This window comes from Pelmatolapia mariae, linkage group LG17, assembly GCF_036321145.2.
Source record: "Pelmatolapia mariae isolate MD_Pm_ZW linkage group LG17, Pm_UMD_F_2, whole genome shotgun sequence".
Lineage (NCBI taxonomy): Eukaryota > Metazoa > Chordata > Actinopteri > Cichliformes > Cichlidae > Pelmatolapia > Pelmatolapia mariae.
The window spans coordinates 24,739,073-24,757,490 of record NC_086242.1 but is presented as its reverse complement, the minus strand read 5'-3'; the positions used below and the strand labels follow the sequence as shown (position 1 = coordinate 24,757,490).

At 40.5% G+C, this 18,418-nt stretch overlaps 1 protein-coding gene and 2 long non-coding RNA genes across 3 annotated transcripts; all 3 read left to right on the top strand.

The window, feature by feature from the left end:
- Nucleotides 1-1,558: 1,558 nt before the first annotated feature.
- Nucleotides 1,559-2,545, top strand: LOC134616047 (uncharacterized). The gene is made up of 4 exons (XR_010091399.2): nucleotides 1,559-1,647; nucleotides 1,762-1,913; nucleotides 2,032-2,064; nucleotides 2,367-2,545. It is a non-coding gene; the product is annotated as an uncharacterized LOC134616047 (long non-coding RNA).
- A 2,667-nt stretch (nucleotides 2,546-5,212) lies between these two features.
- On the top strand, nucleotides 5,213-17,582 carry ptmaa (prothymosin alpha a). The gene is made up of 5 exons (XM_063500757.1): nucleotides 5,213-5,390; nucleotides 13,435-13,503; nucleotides 13,602-13,683; nucleotides 15,399-15,478; nucleotides 16,986-17,582. Exons 1-5 carry the CDS (start codon nucleotides 5,346-5,348, stop codon nucleotides 17,022-17,024), a joined length of 315 nt encoding a protein of 104 aa, XP_063356827.1. The 5' UTR covers nucleotides 5,213-5,345; the 3' UTR covers nucleotides 17,025-17,582.
- Nucleotides 5,401-13,428, top strand: LOC134646809 (uncharacterized). Its single transcript, XR_010096792.1, has 3 exons — nucleotides 5,401-8,252; nucleotides 9,068-9,186; nucleotides 10,747-13,428. It is a non-coding gene; the product is annotated as an uncharacterized LOC134646809 (long non-coding RNA).
- Nucleotides 17,583-18,418: the final 836 nt, after the last annotated feature.

Sequence of the window (18,418 nt, the reverse complement as noted above, 5' to 3'; positions counted from 1 at the left end):
TGTTGATTCACCGTTGTTTTTTTGTCATTGATATTTGATCTATTTATAGTCGACCAGGTGACAACAACAACGTGGAGAAAACGTCTATTTATAGTTGACGATCATTCGGCTCCGGTCACCATCAAAAACCATCGATTTGTAGTTGAGCATTAAATTGCATTGCAACTGATCGAGTATAAAGTACCAGAGAAAGTAGATTTATTGTTCATTTGTTATCAATGACTTGGTCTAGTTCACCAGCTTTAAAAAATCGTGTCTACGTGCAATTTATGTATAGTTGACCGGGAAATTAAAGCAGCGATCACTTGGACTATTCCGCAGCACCCCTCTCACATTGGTACACGCCCCCCTCCCCCGGTATTCATTGTCTTCTACAGTAGAGCGGGACATTTGATTTACTCTCAGCGGAATTGACCGGAGAAGGCATCAGTTCATGCACTGCACTGGCCCGCACCACGATTAGTATAAGGTAAGAATGAATGATTTTTTTTTCCTACTCGGTATTTCCATGTTTGCATTTGAATAACAGTAAAAAAAAAAACTCGTTAATGTTGTACATTAACGAGTTTTTTTTTTACTGTTATTTAAATTGTGTCTACTTCTTACAATCCGGCAACAAATAAATTGCACTGCGAACAAAGTATATCAACAAAGAAAACATTTTTGTTTCATAATTTCTTCGTTATATTCCCTTACAAAGCTAGCTTTAACGCTTCGAGGTTTCCTTTGTTCTTGCCGTCGCCTCGGCGCTTGACCCAGACTTTCGCTCTGTAGTTGCTTAGTACTACAAAAAATTCTAAATCTGTGATATATGATTGATAAACGTAAAGTTAACTGTATAAACGTGTTCAATGACTTTGTTACTTTTGATGATTGGAGAGCACTCGCTTCAATGCGCACACGAAAACTTTAGACTCAGTTTGAAAGCTCACGCAGCATGCGTGACTGTACGTTGCACGCTCACCTAACTTTAAGTTGCACTCGTACATGACTTTCCGTTTGTGCCTTGAATAATGAATAAGGCTACGTCCACACGTACCAGCGTATTTTTGAAACCGCTGATTTTTCTATGCGTTTGCACCTTTTGTCCACACGTAATGTATGTCTGGCCGTACATTGTGTTTGTATTTCCAGGCACATTTCACGAAGCAGAACGCAGTCTTCAGAGATATCCACGTGAACGCTGTGATACGTCTGACCTTCAGTCCGAAGAAGAAACCCAGACCAGTCTTAAAAGAAAGCACAAGTAAAACCTTTATATTCACAAACATATCTTTGATTGTTAAGAATTTTATGATCTTGTCTTTTATACATATCTGTGGTGCTTGCATACTGCAATATCACCACATAATATAGTCCAAAAAGTGGAAGTTTGTAAACTTTTTAAAAATGCAAAGCCGTGTACACTTGTGCACTTCAAAAATTCATTGTATACTGTACCTTCTTGCACGTCTCTGTTTCCTGTGTGTGTTGTTAGAAATCAAACTAACTTTAGGAAACAATATGCCAAAAGCATATTTACAATTACTTAAGACCGTTTTTAATTTATTTTCTTTAGACCAAATCCCCTGTACACATATACGGACTCAGAGGATGAGCAGCCTACAAAAAAACGGTTTCCCCAGGCCCCTCGAGTGAAAATACCAGGTAATAAAATACTGTCTAGTGTCTGTGTACATATCTGTGTCTGACACGAGGAAACTTTTTTGACAAGTTGTCTTGTATTCTTAAATACTTAAAAAATGATCTTTTTCTAAACAGCCCTCATCACTCCGCAGTCTGCCCCCCAGCCCACTGATAGCAACCATCATAATGCCCCACCCAGCTTCCGGCACCTTTCGCCACTCCGGCACAAACCGACACAGCTTTGCGATCTCGCCAGCATGCAGAGTCTGATGTCTTCCCTATAGATGGTATGCTTTTAAAAAAGCTTTAAAGCTGCATCACAATGTCATTGTACTCTTATCTAAAAAAAAACCTAATTTATACTCCTGAATGTCATCTTGTTGTGATTTTTTTTTTTTTCTGTAGATTCCAGAGACTCTGTGAAGCCACTATTACAAGGCAAGTTTGAAAATCTTGGAATTTCAGTTTACATGGTATAACAAATATATGTGACAGGCAAAAACTAGTAAACACTTTTAGCAGTTACAAGAACTAACAAATGAATATCCAACAAAAGGGAATAGAAATACATTGTACTGCCAATACTTTGGTTTATTCTTTGTATGACTTGAAAATCAGGCTTTAGGGAAAACTAAATGACATGTTTCTATCATCAATTACATGAAGTAAACACACAAGCACTTGCATACACATTTAAGACATGAGACTCGCTAATTCCATCTCATAAAATGTGTCTATAGGTGAGACGCTTTGCGTTGATTGGTGCTGCTGGACCACACTGGAGGTGCGAGTCCGCCGTGTAATGGTTTATGCCATTACAAAGGAGCTGGCCTCTGTACTCAACTGGGCAGGGGAAAAAAAACCAAGGACCAGACAAAGCAAAAAAGGGCATTTAAAGAGACAGCGCTGTGCAGATGCATATTTGGCAAGTTTTAACATTTATTGTAGTTTTATGAGCCTAAAGTGAACAATAAAGGGATCAATTGATGTGCTGGGTGCGTTTCACATTTCCTATGTCTGTTTTTTGCTATATTACTTTGTCTTTCTTAATAACAAGACTTTCATGTCCGGTTAATCTGGAGATGGAGTCTTTGGTCTTCGGCTTGTTTTGTCCTCGGGTTGTACACTTTGTACAGCCCGAGGACCCCATGTTTTCTTTTTTCTTTTTTTTTTTAAAGGATACACGGCACACCATGCTAAGACATATCGCATTTTCAGCTTGTAGCTCTTTGGGAATCAAATGCGGCAGTTTGCTGATTTCCGCCTGGTGACTTTCATGTTTATCAGCCTAGGAGTTTACATACTTTCTCCCTGCTGAAGACAATTAACAAGAGCTTATTCATGTGCTCTAATTCCCTTTTTTTGTCTTTGTTTTTTTGTGTGTGTGTCTATTTTTGTCCTAGATGGCCTGGCGCAGCAGGTAGGGGCGAACTCTATGTCTGAGTTGGTCTTTGCTCAAGCAGTCCAGAAATGGCTCAGATATGCTCCAGATCGTACGGGTGGCACGCAGGACGCCCATCATCCATCCCCATCCCGGAGTAAATAATAAAAAGTGACGTGAAACATAGAAATGTAAATAGGAAACTTTGTCTTTTAATAAAGTATTTTGCAAATGATACATGTCTATTGACCTTTTTTGGTTTTTTGTTTTTTTTTCAATAAAAAGCAACTGTGCGAAAGAGGTGGAAAATCAACACCATAGCTCAACAGTGTTTCAATATCAGAATCTGACATTGTTTCAATGTCAACAGTGTTAGAAAATATAACATCGAATCAATGTCAGGTTTCAACATTGATTCAACATCAAAACCTGACGTTGTTTCAACGTTAAAAATGGGTGCAAGAGTGATGTTGGGTCAACGTCACACTTCAACGTTGCTTCAATGACGTCGCCTGATATTGACTCAGCATTGTTTCAATGTTTCCTTGCTATCTGGGACCTGATCGCTCATATTTGGAATTTCTTCTCCACCTCCAAGACCTCTGGGATCTCTCTGATGAAACGTGACACAGCCAAAACGATATAAAAAGACAAAAGAATTTAACCATGTGTTAAGGATCTCTCCTTTTGCTACATACTGGTTCATAGTTTGCTCTGTAATGTGTTCAAACATTACTAACTTTAATTTAAAAGTACGAAATGCGTTGTTTCAGGTTCTTTCATTTGAGTTCTGAGGCCTGAGAGCAGCTCAGAAACAGCCCGTCCACCTGCTTCCGATTCGCTCCTGTCTTTGTCTGCTGCCCGACAGCGCGCACACGTTCATAAGCGGCTCTGCGTGATTGGCAGCTCTGTAAGCCACTCACAGGGCGCAAAGCGTCAGTTTTACGTTTACTCCGGTTTGCTAACCAATCAGGACAAGTGTTAAACATTCAAGACGCAATACGGACTCCAAGACTCGCCATGTTGGTGAGGGAAGCCCCCGAAGTGGGATTTTTAATACAAGCTATCCTGATTACAGGACGGATTCAATCAGTGTAGCGTTCTTCTTTACTTTGTAGTTCCAGTATTAACGTCTTACTAGGATAATTTAATATTTACTTTAATAATAAGGAACTTACTACGCATTATGTAAATGTTATTAGGCAAAAAAAAAAATTAAAAAAAATGCAGCCCTGTCCACCGAGAATAATTTCACATTAATATGTTCACACTTTCTCCTCCTTTGGATCCATAAAGCCCTTCCAATCCTGCCACCAAGCTTCCGTCCTCCCTCCTCTCCCTCCTCTCTATATCTCGCTACCTTGTCCAGCCTTTCTCTTTCCCGTTCTTATATAGAAGTACTATAACTGGGAACAAGTAGAAAGACAATAGAAGCAATACTCAGTTACGAAAAAAACGAACATAAAACGCGATCTTGGCACATCTTGGCACGTAGGCTAAGCATATATAACAACCACTACACATACAATTGATACATATAATACGTAGTACTGAGAGAAACTGATTGCATGATTCCTTTTAAAAAAAAGTCAAAGAAAATCTTATTGCATGTTCACTTCCGAAGGATAATAATAATGATAATAATAATGATAATAATGATGATGATGATGATGATGATGATGATGATGATGATAATAATAATAATAATAATAATAATAATAGAAGTAGTGTAGTATAGCATGATGACAGCTTTTTAAATGACACTGGTAATACGTTAGTACTTTTATTGAAGTAAAATCTAGGTGCCTGTCCATTATGCTGTTGGGGTATTTTACCTCAGCATCGCTCCTTTCATTACGCGTAATTAGGCGATGCTTCTTGCACAACTGAACAGCAGGTTTATGACAGTAGTATTAAGTATAAAGTGCAGGCTCTAGCTTGGGAAATGGTTCAAGTTAAACATGCACTGTGTGTGTGTGTGTGCGTGCGTGTGCGTGCGTGCGTGTGTGTGTGTGTGCAACACAGCATGTGTGAGGTTTATAGTGTATCTGTGTCTCAATGTCAGTATCGAGGACTCACACACACACACTCACAAGGAGGGCTGGGTATTGTTTTTCCCTCGCCGGACATTGTCAAAGCCAAACCACCAATCACAGTTCGCTTCTGGACACCCTTCTCCTCCCACTGCTCTATAAAGAAGGGAGCTCCAGCTGGCGGACAAGCAGCTGACAGCGCAACGATTTTCTTAACACAGCAGCTGGAATAATTACAATACGTTCATTTTTATTTTTTGCTATATTCTGACTGGATATTAATAATTTCCTTTTATATATCTAATATGGCAGACAGCCAGGTGGAAAGCAGCGGAGAACTGAGCACCAAGGTAAGGACAATAGAAGGAGACAGGGCACGATGCTTTTTCTAACTCTTGCTTCCATTTATAACTGTAACCTGTTACTAATTTTTCTATTTTAAGCACAGTGCGTATGAAAAAGAAGACTACCAGTTTTCTAGATGATATTCATTATGACCTGCTTGTATGCACGAAATTCTAATATAAATCTACACATTTGTAATCCATTGACATATGTACTGAAGGATCGGAGCTAATGGATGAGGAATAAAGACGGGCTGATTAAGGTACTAGTTTTGGCACAGGGAACATTTCTAAGCTTCTTCGGTGGGCAGCTTAATACCGCCTCCCAGTTTCATTTAGAGTCAGACATGCAGAGATTGTAGGATGCCTGTCTGTCATTTCACAAACTACATATACGGCCGCTGTACTCGTCAGTGCAGGTGTGTTCTGTGAGGGCTGTCCCGATCTGTCGCCAAACTCTCGGATAGTTGAGGGAACTGAACCGGCTGAGGCGCGCAGAACTGTTACTTTTACTGTTTGGGGAACGTTTAGAAGTCGAAGCAGTGACCGAAAGCAAATAAAGACCTTCAGGGATGGAGGTAGGATAGCAGAGTGGGTTATCTCCCGCCCAGCACCGAGTGTTTCCATTCACGACCGTGGGACTATCACAGAGCCACATCTAGTCTTGTTAAACTACTGTTCTGGTTTTGGTTTATTCATAGTAAATATCGGCTTCATTGTTAGTGCTTCTGATACGTATTCGTGTAATCATTCACAAAACAAATGGTAGTTGCGCTGCGGTGAAACGGCGTGGACACGCATGTTTCTAACTGTCCAGCTCTGTGTTGTCTGTAACTCCAGTGACGCGATCGAGCAATAATCTGAGTTTATGCATGTGGAGCTCCACCTCACTGCTACTGTGGCCCTCAGCGGAGCTGGGAGCGCGCACGCTCCTGTGTTTCTCACCAGCGTCGTCACGGTGGAGGCAGGCTGCTGTGCCTGTGCTGACCCTCGCGCCTCTCTTCTTCTTTAACCGAGTTTTCTTTAATGTCTCAGTTTCGTCGCGCCGTGTACCCGCTGGTACTGTAGTACTGAGTGATGCCGAGGGGACGCTGGTGATTTCCGCTCAGTTTGTTTCTGAGCAGCTCCATTTCAAACAAAGGCTAACAGCGAGCGACACGGCGCAGGGTGTTCTACAGGTACACGCTAATGTTCCACGACTCTAATTCAAACAGCTGGCGCGCGAGCCGTGCTCGTGGAGCTGTGCATGGCCGTCTGCAAGCCGACTCGCGCGCTCCACGAGGGGTGGAAGCCTTCCTTTCCTCTCACCAGGTGCCATTCTAGGTTGAAACTCTTAGGGGGGCTCAGCTCCCAGTCATAATGTGCTGTTCATAATATGCTCTTTGCAAATGTAATCAGCCCTTCTCACATCAGCAAACCTCAGTTCAATTGAATAATCATTACAGTGTTACCTTCAAAAGCAGCCTAATTAGTTGGATAATCTATTGTAGTGTCTAAGAATAATTCAGAGTAAGTAGAAATTTCAGTCTAATCCACCCGTTTTAATGTGGAGCCTTTAGTTATCAAACCCAAGGCAAAGGCTCAGTGTTTTAAGAACTATTTATGGCAATCAGATAAGATGAGAGACATGGAGATTATTTTAGTCTCTTAACCACACAGAGGCAGTCCAACAACTCATCAAGCACTTAAACTAGCATACAGACACTGGAAAACCACTCCATAGACCTGGAGTGGCAGGGTGCAAACGCGCTTTTTATTACGCAAACTCAGCACAGAGCATCATGTACCCCAATTTCACGAGTGGAGAATAGATTTGTAGTCCGTCACATCAACATAGGGGCAGCTGTCCTGTTCAGCCATGTTTAGAATGAATCCTGTGAAATGCTGCATTCATGTAAATATGCTCTGTTTAGAGTGTGCTACTGGAAAGCAGAGTGAGCGTCCATGAAAGGCACCGAAAACTACTTTGTGAAAAATAACTTTTGTTTTTCCAGCCAACTGCAACTTAAAGCGTCGAAGCACTGTGTTTGTAAACGATAACTGGCATCCCATTTCCACAAAGGTGAGGACAGGAGGGAAAAACCCGAGAGGTTTTGCGCTCATGTCTACTGACAAAAATATTCACTTTGAGTATTTGTTTTCTATTTGTTTTAGGCATAGATAAATAATGATGATGCAGTGATTAGTGTTTTGAATCTTTTGGTTTGTGGTGATGACAGGCTGGTGCCTTTCTCTGTGGTGTTTCCTTATTATTTTGAGGAAAGCTGAAATGTGGAGATCACGGTTGTTGTTTTCAAGGCAAACTGCCATGACTTAATGAAATTGTACTTCAGATACTTCATTATCTGACAGTTTGTATCACTATTGGAATTTTTTATAAAGTCACCCAGCTGTGCATAGGAGTACAGCTAAAAAGTTAATATTAATACATTTTTGATTTGCTTTTTCTCATTGCTTTTTTTCCTAGTATTTTTTTGTTGTTGTTTGTTTTTTGTTTCTACACAAAAACAAAGAACTATATTGAGAACATGCATCTTAGGTCATACAAATGCTACAGTACTTTAGATCATACTAAACCAGTTAAAACCATGTGAAATGGTCATTTTATTTTGTTTTAATTCATCATGGCATGACTTTGCAGAGAAATTGCAAAAGGCAGTCTTCCTTCAGTGGAAGGATAAAATGATGTGGTTTAAAAATGCCATGTGGCTGCTTTCCTCCTCCGTGCACAGTTCAGTCCATACTTTCATGGCATGTATGGTTTTTTTCTGGACTATGATGAGCAAACCTGGATGCAGCTGGAGAAGCTTCAGCTTAAGTGGTTATTGTTGGCATTACTGTGATTCTTATAGGAGGTGCACTGATTTGGTGAGTAAATAATTTACTTTTTCTGCCTTCTTGCAGTGCCAGGTTTATAAACTTGCTAGCCAGTGTTAGCCTAGCCTTGTATCACCGATGCTCTGTGCATGCTGCCGCCTCTCGGCTTCTGTTGGTTAAAAAAACATAAACCCTGCAGCTTTATTTTTTTCGTTTACAGTTCTCTTAGTGAAACTAACTGTTGTTGATTCGAAATGGGAAAAGTGAGCTTAGAAATCATTAGATAAGAGACGAGACGTTTTCGCAGCTCTTAGCGTTGTTGTCATGTTTTCAGTTGCAAAACTCTGTGGCAAAAGCACAATAATTTACAAGCATGTATTCGAACTCCTGCATTTGTTTTAATGCTTTATGGCTACATCTGCGGCATCTGTGAATGTCAAATCTAGCCATTCTTTATCAACATAAACAAACTGCTTTTACATTTAACTAGCAACATTTCTGCTTAGTTACATTTTTAGTCTTAATACCATTACTTTTTACTAAAAACTGTAATCGTATACAAGTTTTGTTGTGAAAGTCAAATTTAAGACATCCATAAATCAGATTAGAAACATTTTGGGGTAGCCTATGTTAGATATAAACACAGCCACAACTTTTATCTGGTCATCTTGGTTATTAGAAACTGTAACAAGAAACTTTAACAAGTAACAACTTTAACAACATTAAGTTCTGTGTTGTAAACAACAGAACTTTATGTTGTAAGTTATCTATGGTTGCACAGCCATTAGGAATCTAATCTGCTTCTGAATAATTTGCTGGTTTTTATTCTTGTTTTCTTTCTTTCTTTCTTTCTTTTACTTTGTCAGAGATTTCTCAGAGAGTTTGCAGAATTGTCGTTAGACTGAAATAGTTTAATGATTCCCCACATTACACTGAACTCTTGCAAGTCTAGAAAAGGAGCTGTTGGACAGACATCAGTTGAGTGGTAAGTATTTTTTGTTTTCTAGTAGATTAGTAATATTCAGTGTCATCTATATTAATCATGCTAAATGTTTAATCATACTTTAGACCAACCTGTTTTACTCCTCTAATTTATTCTTTGGCTTTGGGAAATTGTTTCTTTACCAAGCTTTTCGTGCTTTCTGTTATTAGACCTCAGATATGACTGCATTATGCTGTTGTCCTCAGAGGCATTAAAGCAGGACTTTATGTACATTTCATAAGACATGCTGTGTAAGTAAATACAAACAACAGTTTGGGCTGCATTTCTTGAAAGATTATATCTCACAAACTTAGTTTAGAGGTACCACAATGTCTGTACAGTATATAGTGAAGTCTGCACGTTTTGAGCTGAGCTATCAACTCAACTGAGTTGGATCAGGTGGTGGGGGAGGATGCTGGACAGACCTGTCACACCCAAGCATATAGGCTGTACAGGGGATGCCTGCCAGAAGCCCCAGTTCAGGAGATCTTAATATCCCAGTTCAACAGTTTCCAAGGGAGGGTGGGGAGATTGAGTCAAAATGGACAATGTTCTGCACCTCCATAGCTGATGCTGCTGCAGCAAGGAGATGCGGCCGGTAGGTGGTTGGTGCCTGTCGTGGTGGTAATCTCAGAAGGGAGGCATCAAGCTGAAGGAGGAGTCCTACCAGCCTTGGTTAGCCAGGTGGTGGCCTCCGCCTCGCAATGGAGCAGTTCACAGCTGAGTGTGAAGTGGCGGGAATGAGAATCAGCACCTCCAGATCTGTGGCCATGGTCCTCAGCTGGAAAAGGGTGGAGCGTTCACTCTGGCTAAAGGACGAGTTGCTGCCCCAAGTGGAAGAGTTTAGGTATCTTGGGGTCTTGTTCACAAATGAGCGGAGAGAAGAACGAAAGATTGGCAGATGGATTGGGGCCACAGCTGCAATCATCCTCAGAGTAGAGCTGCTATTCCTCCACATCGAAAGGAGCCAGTTGAGGTGGTTTGGGCGTGTCCCACAGGGAGGAGGCCCCAGAGCAGACCCAGGACATGCGGTCTGGGGGTTCTCTGCTTAGGCCCCTGCCCCCGCGACCCAGCCGCGGAGAAGTGGAAGAAAATGGATGGATGGCATAATTGGTTATATCAAATTGACAGCATTTTTCGAAAACAGTGTAATAATGCAACTTGTCTAAAATGCAGAAATTTTTTTTTAAGAGCAAATATAACTTGGTTTTCTAAAGAATGGGCAGCACGGTGATTAGTTCGATTCCGCCACCTGGCCAGGGCCAGGAGTTTGCATGTTCGTGTTGGCGTGGGTTCTCTTCAGGTACTCCGGACTATCCCATGACCAAAGACATGTGGTTAGGTTAATTGGTTATTCGAAATTGCAAGTGGGTGTGAATCAGAGTGTAAATGGTTGCCTGTCTCAATGTGTTAGCCCTGTGACAGACTGGCGACATGTCCAGGGTGTACCCTGCCTCTTCCCTTATGGTAGCTGGGATTATCTCCAGCCCCCCGCCGCCAACCTGAAAAGGATAAGCGGAAGAGAATGGATGGGTTCTAAAGAATATGATTGTTTCCTTGCAGAACACAAGGAGAGATGAGTCCTCCGTCACAGATGGTGTGGTCAGTGAAGATGGTCACCTGCATCTTCAAGGTCATTGGATCTCCAACCCACATCCACTGCCACTGTACGGGGATGTTGGGACAATGTAAAAGACTTTCTTCAGGCACTTACATTTGAATCACCTAAATCTATGACAGTCATTTAGAAAGTAATGCCAGGACCTTCACATCCTTAATGCATTACAACAGACCAAGCTTGTGTGTTTAAATGCAAAACAAATGTGGTGTTAGAGCTACAGACTACACTGAACATTTGATAGATAGATAGATAGAAATTGAAACTAGGACTTTGTTTCATTATACGGTTATTAAAGCTTTAAATTGTGTAACAAATAAATATGAAATTTACATTTGGTAATATTTAAAATAAAATTCAATAACACAGGCTACTATAGCAGCAGTATACTTGTTTGTTGTTCAGCAGAACAGTGTCCAGTATGTTGGCTGATATACTTTTTTGCATTTGAAAATAAAAGTTGGGCTGATTTTAACTACATTACGAGAAGTGTTTTTAATTATACTTACAGTGTTTATATCTGAGTGTTGTTGAACTAGAAATCTCTTAAACTCAAGGAATATAAAAAGTAATGTGATTTTAGTTGCATTCAGTTTGTATGTAGACAAATTAAAAATAGTAACTTACCACAAATTGTTTTTTGTTTTTTTTTAAATATAATTGATCTTGAAATCTTTGTCATTGACTAAACACTTACTCTTGCTCAGAAAATCCAAGATATTCTTAGTGCTGTGTAGTCACAATGAAGAAGCTGTCCTAAGTTGGTGATCTTAAGTACGCTTATTTCTTTTTTTGAGGCAACAAGCTTGCATATTTTTTTAAAACTCTGTAAGAACTAATTATGACCAATGTACTCATAATGAATAAGTTGCCCTAACTTGGTTATTTTAAATAAGCTTTTCGTAGGGCTTTTTTTTTGTTTGTTTTTTTTAGGCAACAAGTTTGCATATTTGATTACATTTCCTTAAGTTTTGTGAACTAATTAGATTTTACAGTCTATCCACTCCAATGTTGAAAAGATGGTGCAGAAAGCTACATCTGGTCAGGGAAGAGTTGGCCAGATTTGTAAAAAAATGAAGTGGCTGCAGTGGACAGGTGCAAGGATATCGATGGTTACACCCTGTGCAATATAGAGGATGTAGGTTGTGTCAGAAGATGGTCGATCAATTTGTTTCACTAACTCAACTACACAAGACATTTTGTAGAGGGTATAGGAGCTGTGGAAGCTAGCCTGTAAACAACTGTAATCTGCACATTTTGTTTAAAAAAAAACAAAAGAAAACAAAAATACTCCTCCGTACTGTAACGCTCGCCCACATTTGTAACAAAAAATAGACCTGCGATAGAAACGTATTTAGAAGCATGCATGTGAGTAAAAAGTACGACAACATAAAGCCCATGCAGAGCCCAGTGTTTCAACAGAAAGACTGATAACACAACAGAAGCAGTGATGATAATGTCACATGTTAACGTTGGCTTGGAGTCTGTCTACACTGTGCACTACAAAGGGCAAAGAGGAGACGGCTGGAGTGAAAACTTTTTTCTAGCTGTAATGACCATTAAAACCTTCACTGGGTAAAGCTGGCAGGAGCCCTTCATCAAAGAACCTGATCAACAAACTCCAATGTAAAGAAAAGCAAACTCTGTAGCTGCTCCATCCACGGCTCTTTGTTTTACACAGCAACAAATCTACAGTTAAGCTACAGACGTACGGCTACATTAAAATATGCAGATGAACTGTTCACTTAGTCTGATACCACGTTTAGATTAGGCTGTGGCAGGTGACCTGCAACACCTGCAACTCCAACACCTGAGTCTAAAAGGGGCCATGAGGTGTAGCTTTTGTAACATTATTTTTCAGATTTAAAGTGAAATATTATAAAATACTGTGTTAATGAAATTGTTTTAATATTTAAAAATATAAAATGAAAAGCTTTTTTTCCCCACAGACCAATAAAAATGTTGTGGATCATGAGCCACTGACCTGGGGCTGTTACGTTGCACCAAATGATTACTGACATTAATTATTAACATGTACAGCATCATAACGTTTGTGTTCAGCAGGAAAAAATTTTCAGAATGTGCGTATGCTCACTTTTCTTCACCGCTGCTACCACATGCTCCTTTAAAGGCTAAAAGACACAAACTCACTCAATCATTTTGCACATGTAAACATGCAGACACACACCTGCACAAAATCACATACTCATGAACACATACCTAATCTATGTCATCCAGCAGATACAACACTGTCAGAACCTTTTCCCCCTGTTAACGTAAGAAAGCCAGGTTATGTTGCATGTATACCTTATTTCATTTGACATTACAGTACTTTAGATCTTTTATCTATTTTTGCATTTAAGAAAATGTTTTCTTTAAAAAACTACATTAGTTTTTTGACAGATGTTGTATTTAGTTAAACTTTAAAACAATGCAATTTATATTTACCTTTTTCTCCTTTTCGCTCAATTTTCTCTTTCTAAACTAAATATTCGTTCCTAAATAATTGTCTGAAACCATAAAGTGAGTCATGCTGAGATCAGACTTGGTCATTAGGTGATCTCGTTTAATCATGTGCTCTTCCTGCATTCATAAAAGTGGGCCAGTATGTCTGAGAATATGTTTTGTTTCAGGAGCTGAAGGAGAAGAAACAGACTGAAGAGACAGAGAATGGAGAAGACTCTGCTGCCAATGGCAAAAATGTAAGAACAGCTCCTGTTAATGCCTCTCACACCTTTTAGGACGTGGATAGTCCTTGTGTGTTACTGGTGACCAACATAAATCTGTCTCACCGTGTCAGGACAAGGAAAATGGTGAGGAAGACAATGAGGTAGAGGAGGATGATGAGGATGTGGGCGACGAAGAGGAGGAGGATAGAGAAGGTAGGTTTTTTTATGCCATGCTGAGCAAAGAGGTGATGAAACAGAACAACAACAAAACATGTCAATCAATATAATGCAGAGGTGAGAGGAAAAAGCAGACGTGGCATTGTTTTTAGTGTTGGGGTCATTTTAGGAGTTTGGATTTTTGTAATATATAAAATACTCATCCTTAGCATATTTGAAGACACCTCCCAACATTACTCCCAACATTTTTGAACAAATATCTGTACTTTCTATTCCTTACATTTTCAAAAACAAATCGTTACTTTTGGTTTGACGCCTTTTATATTTCATGTTACTGTCAGCATCCGAACATTAAATAACTGCAAGTGTCCGTAAAATGCAGTTGCGGTACTTCAGCATCTAGCTAGCTCTACAAATGAGGAGTTTTTTCTATTTCTATTCTAGTCTTCTGGAAAGTGTTTCTATGAGCTCAACAAACATCAGCAAACACACAGATGCTTGTGTGCAGCTTGTCTCACAGTGTGTTGCTAGCTAAAGGTTCAGCTGCTGTATTACACAGGGAGAGAAAAGAAAGAGAGCTAACTTCACTCAGAGATGGAGAAAGATATGAAAGAGGAAGAAGAAAGGTTAGATTTAAAGGTAAGCACTGCTCAGCGGTGTTTGATAAACTGGAAATTTTCAGTCCTCATGTTTGTAAATCAGATATTGGGTCTGTAATTTACTGGTCAGCCACGTCCCTACCCTCACCCACGGTCACAAGCTGTAAGTAGTGACCAAAAGAAGGAGATCACAGATACAAATGGGGGAAATGAGCTTTCTCTGAAGGGCAGCTGACCTCTCTCTTAGAGATAGGGTGAGGATTCAACCTTTTCTGTGTCACACAAAGACACGATGGTTGGAACCAAAGATCTCAAATTTGGACTCATCAGACCAAAGCAGAGATTTCCACTGGTGTAATGGCCTTTCCTTCTTGTTTTTGGCCCAAACAGATCTCTTCTGCTTGTTGCTTTTCCTGAGTGGTGGTTTCGTAGCAGCTATTTGGCCATAAAGGCCTGATTCGTGCAGTCTCTATATTCGTGCTCTAATCTGAGGTGCTTGCAATTTCTGAGGCTGGTGACTCAGAAATATGTACCCTCAGCAGCAGAGGTGACTCTTGGTCTTCCTTTCCTGGGGAGGTTCTCATGTAAGCCAGTTTAGTCATAGCGCTTGATAGTTTTACGGCTGCACTTGGGGACAGATTCAAAGTTTTAGCAATTTTCCAGATTGACTGACCTTCAGTTCTTAAAGCAATGATGGACTGTTGTTTCTCTTTACTTAGCGGATTGGTTCATGCCATAATATGAAGTAGTCAAATAGGGCTGTCAGCTGTGTACCAAGCTAACTTCTGCACAATACAACTGATGGTCCCAACCCCATTAAGAAGGCAAGAAATTCCACAAATGAACCCTGACAAGGCACAGCTGTGAGGTGAAAACCATTTCAGGTGACTACATCATGAAGCTTATTGAGAGAAGGCCAAGGGTTTGCTACATATCTAAATTATGAATCATACACACGATGATAACTACACATAAGACCAATTATTCATGTAGGTAGATAGAAATTTGTCTGCATTATTTATTGATAGAGTTTGACAAGACATCTGTTTAGAAGCCACAGCAGTGTGATCCAGGTGGGGTGAAAAATACTGAACTGAAGCCTCGATTTGTTCTACTGTTTCATTCTAACAAGCTTTATCTTTTTGTATTCAGGTGACGAGGATGATGATGAAGAAGATGACATTGATGCACCGAGGGGGAAGAGAGCAGCTGATGACGATGATGATGACGAGGTAAGGATGTGTCCAACTTATAGGAGCAGCTTTTAGTGCTAAAAACAGCAAGAACAGTTAGGGTTACAGCAGATCAGTCACACTGAAGGGCTTCAGCCTGCAGCTGCAAAGAGATGTGTCTGTAAACCTTCAACTATTTCATGAAAGGTGTTATTTACCCTGAACTCAGATTAGATATTCAAAACATCATATATTTTAAAGGTGAGAAAAGATCATCTCTAAAGTCTAACTGAATACTGCATCAGCCAAATCAGGAGAGCAGTGAGTGGACATCGCTGAGTTAGTGACGGCTGGCACAAGGAGTTTCTCAGGGACCATTATCACCTGGGTACCTGTGTTGTGGATATTGGCCCTGTGTGTGACATCAGTTTTGCACTGGCAAAATTTTAAAACACTCTGCCTAAATTAAGAAATGTAAAAATTGTGCGAGGAAGATTAAAAAAACAACAAGTTTTCGTTTTCTTGAAACAAAGAGAGACATAAAAAACCAAAACAGAAGAAAAGATAAAATAAAATAATGGAAAAATCTTTGTATATCCTGGTATAATCTTGCTGCTAAATTATTATTTCAAATATTTCCCTGCTTTTGCGTACTCATTCTACAGAAATGTTATGTTTCATAAAACACAATTTACTTACTTAACTACAAGAAGCTGGAGTTTTAACTTAGCCGTGAAAATCAAGTCACTTTAGTTTTCTGTATAGTTTCAAATTATAAAGACCCTACAGATTTACAGTACATAATCCAACAGTTATCTAAGATTCCATTAAATAATAATAATCCATCCATCCATCCATCTTCTTCCGCTTTATCCGGGGGCGGGTCACGGGGGCAGCAGCCTAAGCAGAGAAGCCCAGACCTCCCTCTCCCCTGCCACCTCCTCCAGCTTATCCGGGGGAACACCAAGGCGTTCCCAGGCCAGCTGAGAGATATAATCTCTCCAGCGTGTCCTGGGTCTGCCCCGGGGCCTCCTCCTGGTGGGACATGCCCGGAACACCTCACCCAGGAGGCACCCGGGAGGCATCCTTGTCAGATGCACGAACCACCTCAGCTGGCTCCTTTCGATGTGGAGGAGCAGCGGCTCTACTCTGAGCCCCTCCCGGATGGCTGAACTTCTCACCCTGTCTCTAAGGGAGAGGCCAGCTACCCTTCGGAGGAAGCTCATTTCCGCCACTTGTATCCGCGATCTCGTTCTTTCGGTCACTACCCACAGCTTGTGGCCATAGGTGGGTGTAGGGACGTAGATCGACCGGCAAATTGAGAGTTAATAATAAAAACATATAAAACAATGTCCTGTTTAACACGTATCTGGATGGATGTTATCTTTACCTGAAACATTTTTTAAGTGAGGGATAGAAAAGTTCAGAGCATGTCTTTGAAATATGATTTATTAACCAGCTGACAAACATTCATTTTTACTTGTGAAAAGGGGGATAACAAAACATCAATAGTGGTGTTGTATTTTTGTGCAGCATCACCTCTAACCTCGATCTTCTCGATTTTCAGGATGAGGTTGAAAGCAAGAAGCAGAAGACAGATCAGTAGTGTCTGCAGCGCCCACTCTGCACGGAGGACGACACTGTTGAAAGACAGCCAGCAAACCTTCTACACCTCAGTCCTCCTTTCGTAACAAAAATGTGCTTAAAAAGAAAATTTGTTTGTATTTTTATTTACATTTTATATTTTTGTAAATATCGTAAGGAGTTTGGCCATTTTGCAAAAGTGGGTATACAGTGGTGCTCTGAAGACTTTTAGATCCACGTTCAACATCAGCCATCCATACTCTGTCTCAACCAACAACCAGCCTGTCATTCCAACACCACACACACACACACGTACTACAACTACCTTTTTTCTGTTTTTCTAAGACGTATAGGATGCTAGAAGTTGTGTGTTGACCTGTAGTTGCATGGGAGTGTTAAAATAACTCGGCTCTTCTCCCAGTGCTGGGGATATATTAGTGGTAGTTTCTATGAGATTCCAAAGTCGTAGTTTCTCTTGTCCATGTGTCTCTATCTGTGTGTCTGTCATGGCCAGATTATGATTTTTTTTAAATGTCTGTGCAATTTGGTTGAATAATAAATTCATTTGATTTTGTTTTTAGATTTGGACTGATTCTGCTTTAATTAAAAAGAAGTTTGGACAACCAGGAAGTCGCAAAACACTCCTTCAGGTTTTGCTCATGACATGAAAGCTCGTATATTAAGTGTTATTATTTTGGTAGTTGATTAATAAGCCAGGTTGCTGAGCATTAAAAAAAAAAATATCAGAGTAGCTAGACTTAATAGCACCTCCAGGACATCCATCCTTGACTGCTGCAAACACACGACCCCAATGGTCCTGCAGAAGAAGGGTGGCAGAGCCTCAAAGTAGAGCTGCTGCTCCTCCACACTGAAACCAACCAGTTGAGGTGTTCAGGACATCTGACAAGGATGCTTCCCTGGTTGAAGCCCCAGGATAGACCCAGAGCACTTGGCTGGTCTGAGAACATCTTGGTGTTCCCCCAAAACCTGGAGGAGGTGGCTGGGGAGATGGAATCTATCCCACTGTGGATGGCACAGCTCTCATTCCTAGAAATCTGAACAAATGTATCAAATTCCCCAAAACATGACTATCCAGAGCTGGGACCAGGAAGTAGAGTTGCAGTCTTACACGCCTCTCTGCAGATTCTCGTTTTCTGTCATCCTCCACAAACCGCATCCCCATAGAGACTCTCTGCTCTCAGACCATCAAAATCAATGATTTACTAGAAGCTCTCTTTTACCACTATGATCATTTTAAACACATGAGGCTGGATGTTAAGACCTTTTACCCCCAATCAGATGCGATGTCAGGGGGACTTGATCTCTCTCTATCCCACCTTTCTCGACACAGTGTTGTCAAGAGAGGGCTACCACTGGCCACCGCCAATATGGCCAGTGACACCCCTCAGCCTCCTA